This window comes from Ammodytes marinus, assembly GCF_949987685.1.
Source record: "Ammodytes marinus genome assembly, chromosome: 2".
In the NCBI taxonomy this organism is placed as follows: domain Eukaryota; kingdom Metazoa; phylum Chordata; class Actinopteri; order Uranoscopiformes; family Ammodytidae; genus Ammodytes; species Ammodytes marinus.
Window position 1 is genome coordinate 29,710,681 of NC_137231.1, and position 16,483 is coordinate 29,727,163.

The following is a 16,483-nucleotide window of genomic DNA, read 5'->3' on the forward strand; positions in this document are numbered from 1 at the left end:
TTTCCTGGTATAAATAATCTCTGTGAGGCCGCACAGTCAACTTCTTGTGCTGGTTTTATGAACTCTGCCTGACACAATTATACTGTGTGCTGAGCGGACATGTCACACACACACACACACACACACACACACACACACACACACACACACACACACACACACACACACACACACACACACACACACACACACACACACACACACACACACACACACACACACACACACACACACAAAGGGGTGACAAGCCACCCTGTGGTACAGCAGAGACCCTGAACAGCTGAGCGATGACCTCATCAACATGGGACAACCTATGGGGTCACGCTTCAGTGACGGGGAGCCAACAGTGACAGTGAGAGCCCGGGAGTCTGCTCCAGTCATCCTCAGCTGCTACATTGTCAATTGGACAGGGATTACACAACAGTGAGACAGCCAGCAGAGAGGCAGCTAACTAGGACATTAGTATTTGTTGTATGGGAAAATATTAAATGTGTGTGTCAATATTTGTCTTTTTTCTACTATCAACTTTTTGCACGACTATAGACAATTGACGTATTGTTATGCAGATGAAATGATGAAGCCAATTCTCCCAAACTGAGCTCCACCAACATGACCTAGCAATGCTAGTATTTAATGGACCACCACCCACACTAAAGTTCCCTCTGTTATATAACAAGGACGGAAAAGAAAAACAAGTACGGTAACTGTTTCTTGAGCTGCAACTTCCCAATTTCCCTCAAATGTTCTCAAGTAAAACTTAAATAGCACTTGTGTATTACAGAGCTTTAACAAAGGGACTTTAAAATGTCATGCATAAATGTCAAAGAGATGAGTTTAAGGTAGAATGAATGTGTCAAGTTAAAAACTGACACAGTGCATTCAGAGCTCAGTACACAGCACAATGTTCCTGCCTTCTTATCAAACACTCGCTGTAGATTCATTGCAACAACATATTTTTCTGTATAAGGTCCAACGTGCTCGCCAAGGGAAAATGTGCCTGTTAAATCTCCCTTGCATGTTTCCAGGAGCTACTTTCTGTTCATGCGTTTAATGGATGATTTCCAGGCCCAGACCCTCCAACAGTATCCATGTGCTAGTGCTAGGTGAACACAGTTGTTCTTTAGATCAAGTCAAAACGAGTAGACGTCTGAAAGAGCCAAAGTGTAATTATTCACACTTCACTTTGCAGCCAAACACACCGATAGGTTGCACGTGTTTTAACCATTTCCTAGTTAAACAGACAAGTGAAATAAGGAGATTTTTCTTTGCTTTTTTGTACATGTTTGCCACTATTATGTAAAATGCTCCACCACCAACTGACTTCTACCAGTGACTTTGAGCCCATGAACTCCCTTGCCTCATGTTTACTCTTTAAACATTGCGCTAAGGGCCGACTTGGGCCTTGATGTTAATCTGTGAGGGAAAATATACAAGCAGCAGCAGGGTTTGGCTTATTTTTGTTCACTGGCTCTGTAAAAAGTTTAAATTTAGAGCTGACAAAAGCCTTTTAACATCCCACAGATCCCAGCCTCGGAGACAGAATAAATTAGGCTACTGCTACTAAATGTGTCTGCCAGTTGTTTGTTGACCAACCAGTGCACAAAAGGTCTCTCAGTTTGAAATCACTCATTCGTTATGTATCTTTCTATTTAGAAAACAAATCTACTAACTTAAATCATAGACTAATTATCAACGGTGAACTCCAGATAGCAAACAAAACTTATCAGTAACTAAGCAACACCATCCATCTATTTTATGGCAGACACTATTCAGTATAAAAAGAGATATTACGTAATCATCGTAGAAGTTAAAATCTCACTACACACCAACAGCAGTAAATAGTCAACAACTGCACAACTGAGCAGAGATTACCAACAAATACAAATTGCGCAAACTAATTCCATATCTGTGCTGGTCTAGTACACATAGCTGCAGGGTGCTCACACACACAAACACCATTATAGTGAGTGAGAGCAATGCATGATGCAAGGGCCTGGGTGGAGGGGACTCAAGTGGTGCCACACACACACACACACACACACACACACACACACACACACACACACACACACACACACACACACACACAGGCTCTGCTTGTTGAGCTCTATACTCCTAATTACTCACAAGTAAAGTAGAGCCAACGTTTGATCAACACCTCCACACCAGGAACAGCATGACACATCCGACTTCTTACAAAATAATAATTCAAATAAAAAAAAAATAATAATAATCAGGAAACAAAACAATAAGTTCATTAAAGCTGCACATTCCTAAACTGAACACAGGCAGTGGAGAGAGAGACAGAGAGACAGACAGACAGACAGACAGACAGACAGACAGACAGACAGACAGACAGACAGACAGACAGACAGACAGACAGACAGAGAGCGAGAGAGAGAACAGACTGATATATTAGCTTCATGTAGAAAGTCACACGGCTGTGCCAGGCCCAACGCTGCCAAATTCAACAACTTAACTCTGGACATGATGATGCAGACTGGAGGAAATGTTTGGGCTTCCTATGCAAACACTGAGGCAGCCTGAAAAATGCTGCCAGTCTCAAGTCTTTTCTCATAGATGGTCAAGAAAAACAGTCCCAGACGCGGCCAGTGTGAAGAGTGGTACGATTCATTTTAGTTTCTAAAAACTATTATTATGGTAGGATAAACCCCACAGAAATAGAATGTGTTATTATCCAGTCAGTTTACCACAGAATATTTGGTTATTCAATAGGTTTTAAAAAGGATGTTTTTGGGTTGTTTAAAAAAAAAAAAAGTTAGGGAAAGTGATCTCCAGAGAAGGTTTGTTTATGTTAATATACTAACCACGGCCAGTATGTCAGGGATAATAAAATAAAAAAAGTTCCCCCCATAATAAAATGACAATAGTATCAATTTTACACAATGTTTTTTGTATGGTTTAAACAAAGAGATAGCACGTTAATTAGTGAGCTTTAGAGGTGCGGGTAGGTTGAATTTGTGACCTTAGAATACTAGCATAAAGACTGGAAATGGCTTGCCTGTCCCCTTTCTGAGCTAACTGGCCGTTTCACACTAAAATGTCCACACAAAATGCTGGTCTGTTTTTCTTTTTTGTCCTTTTGCATGGTGAACAAATGTCCCCCCACTGAGAATGATTGGTCATTGGCAACCTGCAGTACAGGCAACACCAGAATCAACACGTTATTCAAAATAAATCTGGCTTATTATTCACAAGATGGACTAAAGTGTTCAAATGAAATGTCAAGCAATAAAATGGTGTTGGGACTACTTTGCCTCACTGTATCGCTTGTCTTGCAGCGAGACACACAGATGCATTCATTGTTGATGCAAAAATAAAATAGTGTTCTGGCCAATTGGCTGCAGAAGTCACCTTTCAAATGCCAACAATGGAGGGATTAATACACACAGTCAGATACAGTCACACTTTAACCAACCAGCTCTACATCTATTCACCCGACGACACTGCTCCAGTGAATGAAAACAAACAATTATCCGGTTTAGTTTACAAAGACGGCGTTCAGCCCCTTTGGCACACACTATTATAGACTCACTTCAGTTACAAGAACGAACACACACACACACACACACACACACGGAAAGTGATTGATTGCACACAATTAGAAAACGGTACCATGGGGTATTTTAAGTGGGGGGCTGGTCTGAAAAAAAAAAAAAAAACACTTCAGTGCTTTTGAATGAGCTACGGGGTTTTCTGTCCACAACAGACTGGTGGCATTCAGGTCGGACCAGAGACATCATGGTCTGACCTCAACCATGACTCAGCCTCTGTTCTGCAGGGATTGTATTCTAGACATCCAGGACTTCACTGCATGAGGGAAGGAGGGTTTGGTGCTGTGTTCAAGAAAAACATTTGAGATTTTTTTTTTGCCAAACATACAAAGATTGTGAGGGAAATTAGCTAAATAATACTTTATACTACATTGGCCTGATTGTCATGACTCTATACTAAAAGTTAAGAAATAAAGACAATTTTATTTTATTTGAATAATAATATGGCATCTGTCCTACGGCAGAATGTTGCAAGTATTGGCTAAATTGTTAACAGCTGAGGATTTGAAATATGTACACAATGATTTGTTGTTTAATGCAGGGAGGCTTTTCCACATCCCACACTTGGCAGTTATTTCCTCCATGACTAAAGGCAACAGTGTGAGCTCGTCTTACGCCTTTAATACACTGGATACTACACTTCCCATAGTGCAAGTTACTCCCATTTCATTAGACTGCATCCTACAGCTTTCTCCACACTTATAGTTTGTGTCCAGACTTTCAAATGAACACTATTCAACGGTCTAAAGCAAGAGCTGAGCTATAACTGTAATGATATCAGGGTTATTTTCACAGACGTTTACAGCCTCTAAAATAGTATTGAGATGTTATACAGGCCGAGTAGTATGACTCATAAACAGTAAACTAAACTTTGTGTATACAAATCGGGGGAGTGTTCCTTTAAAAATAACTAGATGCAGAATATAATGTTCCAGGTTAAAAAGCCAACATCACTGGTGCAGAGAAATCAATGACAGAGGAATTCTTTGCTCAAGATATATACACTTCATCTTACTGACCAGCTACCTTATCGCCAACCTAATCATTTAGAATTAATATAACCCATTTTTTAGCTCTGGCTACTTCACAGAACATCCCTACACTAAAAGGTTAAGTTTGGCGGTCTTCTTGAGAATTCCTTTGGTGCAGCAGGTGACCACATTGGCCTGTTAACTGCCAACACTGCACAGAGGCTATTTATGTAGTTTGCAAAAGGGGAGGTGGGGGGAGGTTAGCACAGTTAACGTAGCATTCCTCAGCATTTTTCACATTCTGAAAAAATGGACAACGTAAAAAAAAAAAAAAAGTTCAGTTGGGTTGCAGCCTTTGAAGTGAGTCCACACAGGTTTGGTCTTGACAAGATTTACACACTAAAAAAGGTCTGGTATCTCAGGACGGGGAGCGAGTGTCCTGAAAGAGAGTGTGCTCTGCATGCTGTGCATTCCTGGAGGGATTTGGGAGAAAGAGGCTTCACTCTCTCTCTCTCTCCCCCGTTAGTCCGGACAGGAATGTGAAGCCGCATGCAGGTGTTTATCAGAGCTACGCCGAAGCTGACAGCATTTATTTCACGCTGAAGCGAAGGGAATCGTGGTGTGGTTGGGGGTGGAGTGTGTGTGTGTGTGTGAGTGAGTGAGTGAGTGAGTGAGTGAGTGAGTAAGTGCATGTATGAACGCACATAAAACTTCAGTGTGTTTCAGAGGCAGGAGAGGTGTGCACGTAGCTTGACTAAAAAAAAAACTCAACGGTCAGCTAATGTTGACCATTCCTGCATGAATGTGTGACGTCCATCAGATTCAAAATACTTATTGATCCCAAAGGGGAAATTCATTCCTCTCTAAAGTCTTTCCTCATCCATGGAAACCAAACGATGAGGACATGTGAATCATTTCATGACAACATGTGATTATTTAACAGTAACAGTTCATGTTATGTAAATAGAAGAAAAGTTTCTTCACTGTTTCTATTTTGCAATAAAATTTGAGCAAATTTGCAAAATTGATCAATTTAACTATTTTTTTTGCACAAATAAATAAATAAATAAATAATTTAGAAGAAAACACATTAATGCGCTGTGGGAGGGTTGCTAAGAAATAGCAAGGAGGATGACAAGGACAAATTTGCCATCTATTGATAAATCAATGTCAAAAAGGTTTATGGCAGAAACAGAAGGGTGTTTGCAAGGTGAAAAAAAAATCTAAAATCTAAAACTAAAATTACACATTGGATCAAACTCACAATTAAAAAGTTGGTGGGAATTTGACACTTACACAAATGCAAAACAGAATTATCTTCACTAGTGGTCCCAGACTGTTGGACCCCAGCGTATATCTACCATATCACTTACTGTAGCCATAGATAGCCACGTGTTAAAAGACTAATGTCATGCAGGAGCGGACCAGTTGAATATAGATGGTGTAAGCCTGGAACTGGACACCTGAGCTACATTTAGCCTCATTGTATCTTCATCCAGCCAAGTCTATTTCAGCAAACGATGAGCACATATTGTTCATGAGATCATTTGACATGTAGAAATTATTATTAACCAACAGTGCAATGGAAGCAAAATTAAACTTGGTAGAGACAAAATACTGATTTCACAAGAAAGAAAGAAATAAGACATGTTCCAATTCATGCACAATCAAAAAGGTGCACTATTTTAAATTAATATATATTTTCAATCTCATAACTGAATAAACAAACTTTCCTCACAGGAACATTGGATCCCTGGAACTTTTTGAAGTTTGAAAGCAACAGTTGGTTTACAAGCATAATTTAGTCTTACGTTTGGTTCCAGTTGTCTCAAAATGAATGTGATTTATGATGATGTAATTATTCAATACTAAGAAATACATGTAGAGTAAATACTGTATGTGTCTTGTAAACAAACTGTAGCCTCTGCCAATGTAAACAAATGAAACTGCATACTGCACCTTTAAAAGAAAAAGGCAACCTGTCATGATTAAAACAAATTTAACAAAAAAGCGTTGGTTACCTGGGCCATTGCCATTCACGTGCATGGTTTGCGCCATGGCTGCTGCAGCTGTGTGTTCTCAGTCCCACAACAAGACCTACTGCGGTCATGCAACTGCCATGCATCAAGTCCAGATTACCATGCAACCTGCAAACTGAGACAAAACACAACAGAGGACACGTTAACTCACACGTCTACAGGTGAAATGCAATGGAGTCCACATGCAGACGGGGGGGGGGGGGGGGGGGGGCTCGGCAAATGCTCTGTGAATATGTCGCTTATTATCATCCCAACATGAAACGCAAATATATATCAACCAGCGCAATATAAAACAGAAAATGTTTTTACAAATAATCCAGTCAATCAAAGATTAAAACATAAAACAGTCAGATTGTTCCTCTGAACGTCGACAGCAGACATATTACATCACGGTAAGGTCACTGGAAGAACAGCTAACAAATTAATATTAATAGTATAAAAAGAGAAAAAAAAGAACTTTGCCAATTCTTTACGAGTTCATTTATTTTATGTTCCACTCCACAAAATGCCTTTTTTAGTGGGCGACTCCTGCTTTTTTTCCACAGGTGTGTTTGCGTCTGACATTCATGAACATAGAGGGTCCCTGTGTGCACTGGCCCGGTCATCAGCGTCAATGGAAACATTATGAGCAGGGACAAAAGAGCTATTCTTTATGCAATCAAAAAATAAATAATTAAAAAGTAGCCAAAAGTGGCCTTCACGGGCCACAGAGAGGCCTGCTTTGTTAAGAAGCATCTGGAGGAGTGAAGATGCAGACAAGGTTGAATCAACCCTCCACTCTTAATATACTCTCTATGACCTCACACTCAATCTACCATCAAGAAGGCGATCACTGGCTCACCAAGTGGGACACAAGCCCCCTAGTGGTCTTTAAGAGGACCCTTAAGATGACATAAACAGGGTTCAATGTTTCTACTTATGTTTTATTTACCAGAGGTCAGTATAATGGAAACATGCTCAAGAAGCCATCCTCCAGTTTAGTTTAAAACTATTTCTTCCAGCAAAATTAGCACCTCATTTACATGTAGTGTTGTAACGTACCAAGAATTCAATGTACCCACTGACCATAAATAAAATAAACAGATTATAATGGCTGTTTATGGGTCATCAAGTTTTATTTATTTTAAAGGTGATAAATCACCAAACTCCATCAAGTTGATGGACAAAACCTGTATATCTAATTTGAAATAAGCTTGATTTTAAAATAGAAAATAAAAATTATCTAAATGCTGTTGCAACATCTCCACCTGCTTAAAAATGCCAAACCCACGCATGTAGTGCAAACCTACAGGACCCATACTGGACCTCATGAGTCTGAGAAGTCACTCTGGTCTGGAGTAAACGTTGCAGGGCGATCTGCAACTCATCTGCAGCAAATGCAACTCCTTGTTTACAGTGTGTGGTGTGTGCAACCCAAATACAGCAGCGCAGCAAAGTCATCAGGCCGCTGTGTCTAAATCCAAACTGATGGTCATCCAGAGGACCCATTATAGATGTGATGGAGAGGAGAGAGAACCGGGACACACTGGACTCTTCCAACACACAAATAGACCCTCAGGAGCTGCTCTCCCTTACATTAAAAAAACAAGCTGGAGAAAGTTAAGTAGAAGTCAATTATTACAATATCCATTCTGGTATAACAGCAGCATTTCTGTAGACTGGACTTTGCTTTTTGCATTTCCTTTCAGCCCTCTAGCAGCTGAAGGTGAAGACAAACAGTGTGACACAAACACAAAAATATCTTCAACAAGCCGAAGACATCTAGAGATGAACTTTCAAAATACAAAAGTGAACCAGGAGATCTGAACTAATATGTGCTAAAACACTTAAAAAAATGCATGTGGTTAGTTCAATGGAATTGTGATGCCCATGGCAAACTCAAGATTGCCAATATGTGTCCGACACAGCCGTCACTACAGCATAGACAAGGAAACCGATCACAATACATAATAAGTGTGCAGAGACTACCAATAAACAATGATGCAACAATAATGCTTCTATAAAAGATAAATGTGTGTGTGGACCTACAAAGCGCAGAGAAAATGTGTTTGAGATGATAAAACAGACTAAACATAATCCTGGTTCAACAAAACAAGTGAATAAATGTCATGCGGGTCCCCTGTGTTCACGTGCACGAAGCAAAACTCAAACCCCAACATCAAGCTCTTCTTCTCAACTTCATGCAGAATAACATTGTGAACGTTGGACTGACCAAACATCTCCCAAACGTCCGGTTCCATGAGCGGCCAGAACACAGACCTGAGGGAAGGAACGGGAATGCTTCAGATATCACGCGCAGCAAAGAAATTGGAAAAAAGATTCAGCCATGTAGTCACAATAGCCAAATATATCTACCCAAAACATCACTTAAAAACTTAGATTTTGAAAGGTCTAGTCTGCGCTTTTCCCTTTCTTTCTGCCTCACAACAACATGTCATTAAGTCAATAATAAACACATTGAATAGCTCACATTCCTACTCTTAATTTACAACTCTGTTGACTTTTTCTTTTAGTATTTCTATAAATACCCTCAGAACGACTTGAGCCTTCAGCAGCCTGTTGCATAATAACTGTGGAACTGGGTGGTCTCACTTTGAAGATACACTTTTTTTTTTAAATGCATGAGTTTATACTTTAAATTTTAAAACATAAATTGACATTAATCATGTTAAATGTATTAACTTTTCTTTGTATCCAGTAGATGTTTGAGCAATTGAATCCAGTCTCAAAACCTTTTTTTAAGTTTTTAAATTTTGAGTCCTTTGGGATCACATGAGGTTGACTTTGAATACGAGGTGCAGCCTAATTGTGTCTGATTCATAAAGTCACACCTACAGCAGACACGCAGCAGCAGCTACTTGGTCACATATTTGATTGGTTGTTACACGTTAACCATCATCAAAAAAATCCCACGACAGAGTAATCTGCTATTGTAACATGCTCATGCTATTGGCAGCTTACCTGTATCTCTCATTCTAACTTCCACGCAGGTAGGCAAACGCGACTGAGTGTACAAGCCCCTACGCCCCGACCATGAGCGTTTACCCACAAGCCCCTTTGAGCGAGAGAGAGGGGGTAAGTTTCACGGCTAAGATTAGACAACTTCCTCAGATGACAGCCAAACGATCTGTGTCCTATAAGAGGAAACTGGACCTTAGGCTGTTTGGGTAGAAGGGACCCCCCTCCAATGGGCCTCCAGGTGAACACACACACACACACACACCTCTCCTTAGCCCAATCACTGACCTTCAACTCTGGGCTGAAAAACCAGCTAATGAGGCAGACAACATGAGCGGGGTGGAAAGACTCTTTCATGGACAGTTACATATTAACTAACGTATTAACACTAAAGCAGCTGGAGGTCAGGACAAGAAAGAAAACACACAATAAAACAATCTTGACCAAAACGAGAATGGATGTTTCAAAATAAAAGACTCCTCAATCATGTGTATCGGGAGATCTTTTGGGTAGGAGGAGTAATACAAATATTGAAAAAAAACGTTGTGTTCTTGTGTTATAGTAAACATCTCACGACATATTTTGATATCCGGTGACAGATCATATTACTAACCAATGGCATACAGTGAGCATAAAGAATAAGAGCTCAAACTATTTGTCAATGGGTAACAATTTTGAAAATCAAATTAATCGTTTCATTCTTAGTCATTTAAAATCAACACAAAATCCCAAGACTGTATTACTATGTGGAGTGTTGAAATACTGGGGACAGGAATGTTATTCCACTCCCACTGTTGATGTTCTGTATTCATCATAATGGTTTTCTACTGAGATGAATAGAGGCGTCATTCATCTTAGAAAGAAGTCTGTTTCAATGCATTCACAGGGTAAACTAAACTATCAATCGTTCCTGAGACGTCTTAAGACAAACCCAGATCCTTACAAATGTACTTTTCCATTACGTTTGAACCAAAACAATATAGAGAACTCACCATGATTCACTGAATAGAACACCCAGATGTATAAGTAGCCTGATCTGAATCCAAGTATGGCCTTACAAGCACAAAACAATTAAAATGAAAATAAAAAAGCGCAATGTCAAACCAGCCCAACTTGTTTTGTTCCTACTCCTCCTGGTTACATAAATATGCCACACGCATGGGAAGCGGTTAGCGTGCTGCGACGAGACACACAGCTGCAGGTGCGTCTCTCCTCTGGTTAACACTCAGGTTACTCACTCACTCACAGCAAGGTGCATGTGGCTATTCAATAGAGAGAGAAAAACGCCTTGAGGGTTTATTGTGAAACGAGAGACTGTAAAGGCAAGAAAAAAAACCAACAGATGCAAACTAACATGTAACCAAACACTCATACATTGTGCTATACATATTCAGATCTTGTAGAAAAGGTAAAGTTAATGCCACATTGTGACAATACTACGCTATAAGTGAAAGCCATTCAAATTGTAAGATACTGCAAAGAAAAGGTGCACTTCTATAAATGGTTCCACTATTACAGCATACAGGTCTACTGTAAACGCAGTGAGTCTAGACCCGATTGTTTTCAACACAAAAGTGACCAACTTTAGAAAAGAGCACTTTTGTCATTGACTAGGATGTGGTGGTGCGACAGTTCACATTTTCCACAGTGAAAAAAAAGGAAAAACAGTAAACTTGTGTCAACAGTAAACAGCACCAAAAGTTAATAGCGGGCTGTAAAGGTTGCAAACCCGCTGCGTTGAATATTCAACAGGCTTGTTTTTCCCCTAATAAAAGCTGAGGGTACAGCTTTAAATGGAAGGAAAAAGCCTCCGGAGAAACAGGGATATTATTATTCCGAGCATCACGGAGTTAACTGTGTGCAGCGGAATTTTATCTTTCTGTGGATAATCGACAAATCTTATGATCGTACACACAGGCTCTGTATGGATAGAAAAAGAAACAACAGAATCTGCTTCACCGGGCCACTCGCAGACCCGGGTTCAAAACCGGCTCGGGTCGTTCCCCTCTCTACCCCATTTCATCTCAGTCTCTCCAAAACTGTCTAGTAAAAGCAAAAATTCCCCAAAAATTATCTTGAAGAAGAATCTGCTTCACTGCATAATACAGTAGTTTTCCGAGCTACAGGAACAGACAAGTGCTAATGTGTACATGTGTGGGGGACATGAGTGTGTGTGGTGATAATTGCAGCAGCAAGCGGTGGCTACTTGTCGTCTCAGCTAGTCATCTGGCCCTCATTAGGAAAATGCCTTTGAAGCTTTGAGGAGAAGCTGCTGCAGCGACTACTTGGAGGGAGGGAGAGAGAGAGAGAGAGAGAGAGAGACTGGGGGCCGGGTGGGTGAGGAGGCCACGGCTTGAGCCACCGTTTGGCAGCGTTGACCCCCAGCTGGTGTTGTACGGCGGTGTGTTTCTACTTTGATGTCCCATGTGAGTCCTGCTGAGTTCAAACCCCTAAAGAGCCCGTCTGAAAGCCTCTCAATTATCCCAGTAAGGAGAGGGGGGACTACAGGAATGAGAAGGGATTTTTCTTGTACGCCTATTTCTAAAAAACGTCAAAGATGAAGAAAGAAAACACGTCCAGCTACATCCAAGAACCTATAACTTAAGACTTCCCTTTCATCAAGGAGATGAGGAAGCAAAACAAAACCATAACCAATGTTGATGCAACTAATAAAAATTTGAATTTAATTTAAAGACAAAACACTACAAGATTATGACTCTACAGCAATGGAAGTAGCTCTATAGATGCTAGCGTCACCATGCTAACATTCTCACAACGAAAACAGTAACAAATGATGTTTACCATGGCCACCATCTTTGCTGAAACAAGGCTGCATAATATTCACATTCACTAAGTCGCAATTTCTATTTTGTTTGCAACAAATTGTACCCATTTTAAGTTGTGCCACTGATGGTCATTGAAGTCTGTAGATAAAGTTGGGTGCTGGGAATTACAAAAATGCTATAAATGCTATTATACAAACATAAACAAACATACAGTGGACATTGCCGTTAGCCTCTTGCTTTGTGAACCCAGGAGAGCAGAGCACATTTCTAGAAAGTTGCCTTTAATTTCTGTGCATCTATTTGAGGAATGCACTTTATCTGGTTCGGGCATTTATCTCGACAGCTGTTCTCCAAAGGCTCACTGTCCGGCTCTCAGGAATTTTTGGTGAAAAAAAACAAAACACAAAATCTGCACGATTAACAGGATGACCCCCCCCCCCCCCCCGCCCCCCTCCCTCCATTTTCCTTCATGTTCAACAAAGTGTGAACAACTTGAACTTCGAAAAGGGGACAGTACAAATTATTAAAAAACAACATCATAGGTATCCCGTATTGCTAAAATTCCAGAGAAGCTTTGCACAAGTTCTTTGAAAATGGTTGTTATGATTACCCTGAGATATGATTTATTATTGGAGGATGACAGTCGGTTTGATAAAAGGCTGGAGCTCCACCTACGATTTACTGCTCTGACATTTTTAACGTTTTTTTGTTTTGTTTTTGCCTGAAGCAAAATTGTCGACCAAAATTTCACTTTACATGCTACGACTTAAAACTTTTGCAAAATTCCTCCATCTTTTATTGGTTCAATCATTAGATGTGGCATTTGGCTTGTTTGAGGTAATAACACATCATTTGTTTGAGAAGAACAAAAACAGCTGCAATTTATTCTGTACCAATAATAACCACTGTTGGATTCCACAGTGATTTACTTCTCCCAAAACATCCCTAAAATGTATCATTGACTACAGGTTTTCGTTTAAGAAAGGCTTTTTTTATTGGGGTAATTCTAAAACCTCAGGCATCCACGGATTGCTTTCAACTTTCTAACTCTGTTCTTCAAATACACAAGTACAAAAATACCCGGAGAACCTTAGCCTTTGTCCCAGGGACCGTGGGGTTCATCATTAATCGCCTGTTCACCTGACTGCAGCCTGATATAACTGCCCTGAGCACTGAATTAAGACTTAACCCACTCTGGTCAGGACACACAACTCTGCCTACAACCCCAGTGATTCCTTCTGTTGACAACAGCGCTCCCTAGGGGAAAAGATGGGTATAGGAACCAGAGAGCATGTGGCCTTGAAGTAAAAAATGTCAAACTGCATTGGTTGAAAAGTGGTAAAAAAAAATGTTATGTAGATTTTTTTTTCATTGCATATTCAGAAGCTTTACTCTCCTAATAGAATAGAATAAATTGTAAAATGCTCCAACTTGTCTCAAAGTCTGGGTCCAGATTGGGACAGCAGGTCAAAGAAATAATCAACATATTTGAAAAGCTGTTTGGGCATGATTGTCAATACAAAGCATTTTTCAAATAGTTAATTAGTTTTCGGTCGATGAGAATTACTTTCATCTTATGTCCAAATTGTCTAGACCTTTCGTCTCTTCCACGTTCTACAGCATATCTCCTGTATTATTTCCCTTCAAAGAGCCTGGAAGCTTAAAGAGAAGAGACCAAACAAAGTGTAATTTTAGCATCGTCTCTGACCAAGACTGCTATCCAAAAAAAACATCCTCAGGGGATTAAACCGTCATATTATCTGTTCGGCCTCCTTCTATCATCCACCTCTTCTTCAGTTACTTGTTCAGTCTGGTTCAGAACACTTTGAAGATTCCTCTCTCTCTCTCCCTCTCTTTCTTTATCTTCCCTTTCTCCTCCCCCACTCGCCCTCCTCTGTCCGGGCTGCACTTGACCAAGGGCAGGCTGGAGCCACCTATTTGTTTAGCTCTTGAGTGGAGTCAGTTAGGCGGAGAAGGGGAGCTATGGACTGGTGAACACTACCCAGCCTCCCACTGCCTTATGCAGAGAGAGTGTGTGTGTGAGTGAGTGAGTGAGTGAGGGCTCCTAAATGGGGCACCATCCAAACCACACACAAAAAAAATTCCCTCCAGTTGGTCGTGTTGCTTGCCTCTGAATATTTTGGAAAAATTGTAAGTCTTTTGGTCCGGACCACATTTATAAATACAAACTGAACAGTGATACTTGGATCAAAAATGCATCTTTTATGCAAAAGGTCAGAATTATAGAAACACTCAGTGGCTAGTCTAACTTTAAATAAAATGCCTGTTGCAGATGTGTAAAAAAAAGTATATGTTTCAGCATTAAGAATCATAATTAGTAGTACACCTCTCAGGTAATGTAGAGCATCACAACACTAAAATGTACTATGACCAAACAACATAATATTGACATTAACTTCCACCATATGACCCAGCAGCACTAATTGCAGGTTCTTTCACTTCAAATCTGTGAAGCAGACGAGACTTGCATGCGTCTCAAAAACAGATGTAAACTCCACAACATGCACGACATGAGGACCAAAGGAATTTAATAAAAGAAACCGCAGCCAGTTCCTGCACATGACAGTGTAACTAGGAGCATGGAAGGAAAACATCCTGTACAGTGTGGACACGATCCACCACAAGAACCACACCAAATCCAACTTCTTTATGAGTACAGCTCTAGGTGTCAAGAGCCCTACGCTATCAATCCACATTAAACTAAGAGGCAACGTTTACTATTAGGAGTTATGAAACAAGGGTTAAAAACTAAATGACTATGGTGTTTGTCCATAGCCTAATGGTTAAATAAACAATAGGTTATTACTCATAACATTCACATTATACCAACACTCAGAATTATACTTGTGTACAAGCAGCACTTCCCACCACTGAATCTCTCCCATGTTTCCAGTCTTCATCTTCACCGATAAATACTGTTGTTTTGCAGTCATTTAAGTTGATTGACTAATGACAATAACAAAAACTTGAAAAAGAAAATAGAAAAAAAAAAGACAATGTTGCCACTACACCTCTTATTATAACCACTTAACAAAGACTCCAAAACATCAGCAGCAGGTCCATATGAAGTCTGCGGAGGCCGAGGTCACTCCCAGAGCTTTCACTGCTGTCGTCAGCGCTCTAAAGAGGCATTCACATTGTGTGGGAGAAAAAAAATTCCCCGTCTTAAGTGCTCCAATGTTTGCTTTTGTGCCCACTGAGCCCACTCTGCTGACCTTTAGCGGGTCGGGCCAATCAGATCCCTTCTCCTCTGACAGCAGACACACAATGAACAACAAGCTAATTAAAGTGATGACAGCATGAAGAAGGGAACACTGGACTCAGGCTTCAACGCTGACAAACTCGATTTTAGTTTAAGTGTAGATTTAGAAGGTGCACTAATACTATATAACTGTGGGTGTGTCAGAGAAGTGAACTTTTTCTAAGGTGTATTCTCATAACTTAATAAACAAGCTTCCCTCACAGGGAAAATGGAACACTGCTTGAAGTTAGAAAACTACCTGGAAAGTTTGTTTAGTTTACAAACACATTCTATTTAAATCAATAAGGAAGCCATTTATTATTCATTATGGATGAACTCCTTTTCGAACATGTAAAGCAAGTGTCTATAATTTTATAATTTTCAATATTTTTATTTCTTGTTCAGAATAAATAAAATCCCCAAAACAAAAAAGAAAATGACAGGCCCATTCATAAAACAAAAAGGGAATTAACAACTGATTTCTGCTCTTAAAGTATTTTCTGTTATATTGATCCAATGGCATCTGATGCCAGTCGAACACAAAACCATGTCAGGAATGTTTGTGGAGCCAGACAAACCTTGTCTGTCATTATTAGCCTTTTGTTTTGTCCACCGACACTTGAGCCTGTGAACCAATTAAGAGTGCTAATGGTTCATCATGGTTCACACTGCGTTGGATTACTGCTTGGGGTGGAGAGGTGGAGTGATGGTGGCTGTTATCATAAATAGTATCCCAAACAAATAATGAATTTTTTTAAATTGTTGAATTTTAAGAAATAGGACTCAATGATGTACATAATAAAATAAACATAAAATGATTATTTTTTGCCCTACTTGATAGAAAAATTACAAAGTATTCCTCTTGTAATAGGATGTTCATAAGAACGACGTC

At 39.9% G+C, this 16,483-nt stretch overlaps 1 protein-coding gene across 3 annotated transcripts in view; it reads right to left on the reverse strand.

The window, feature by feature from the left end:
• kank1a (KN motif and ankyrin repeat domains 1a) overlaps window positions 1-16,483 on the reverse strand; it is a 47,925-nt gene that overhangs the window by 15,550 nt on the left and 15,892 nt on the right. For 2 of the 3 annotated variants that reach the window (XM_080038197.1, XM_080038196.1), the window contains exon 2: window positions 6,568-6,700. In XM_080038197.1, coding sequence (XP_079894323.1) covers window positions 6,568-6,604 — 37 coding nt within the window. In that variant the 5' untranslated portion in view covers window positions 6,605-6,700. Of the gene's footprint in view, window positions 1-6,567; window positions 6,701-10,535; window positions 10,564-16,483 lie in introns of those variants that run through there. The other variant, XM_080038198.1, reaches the window with a different exon arrangement.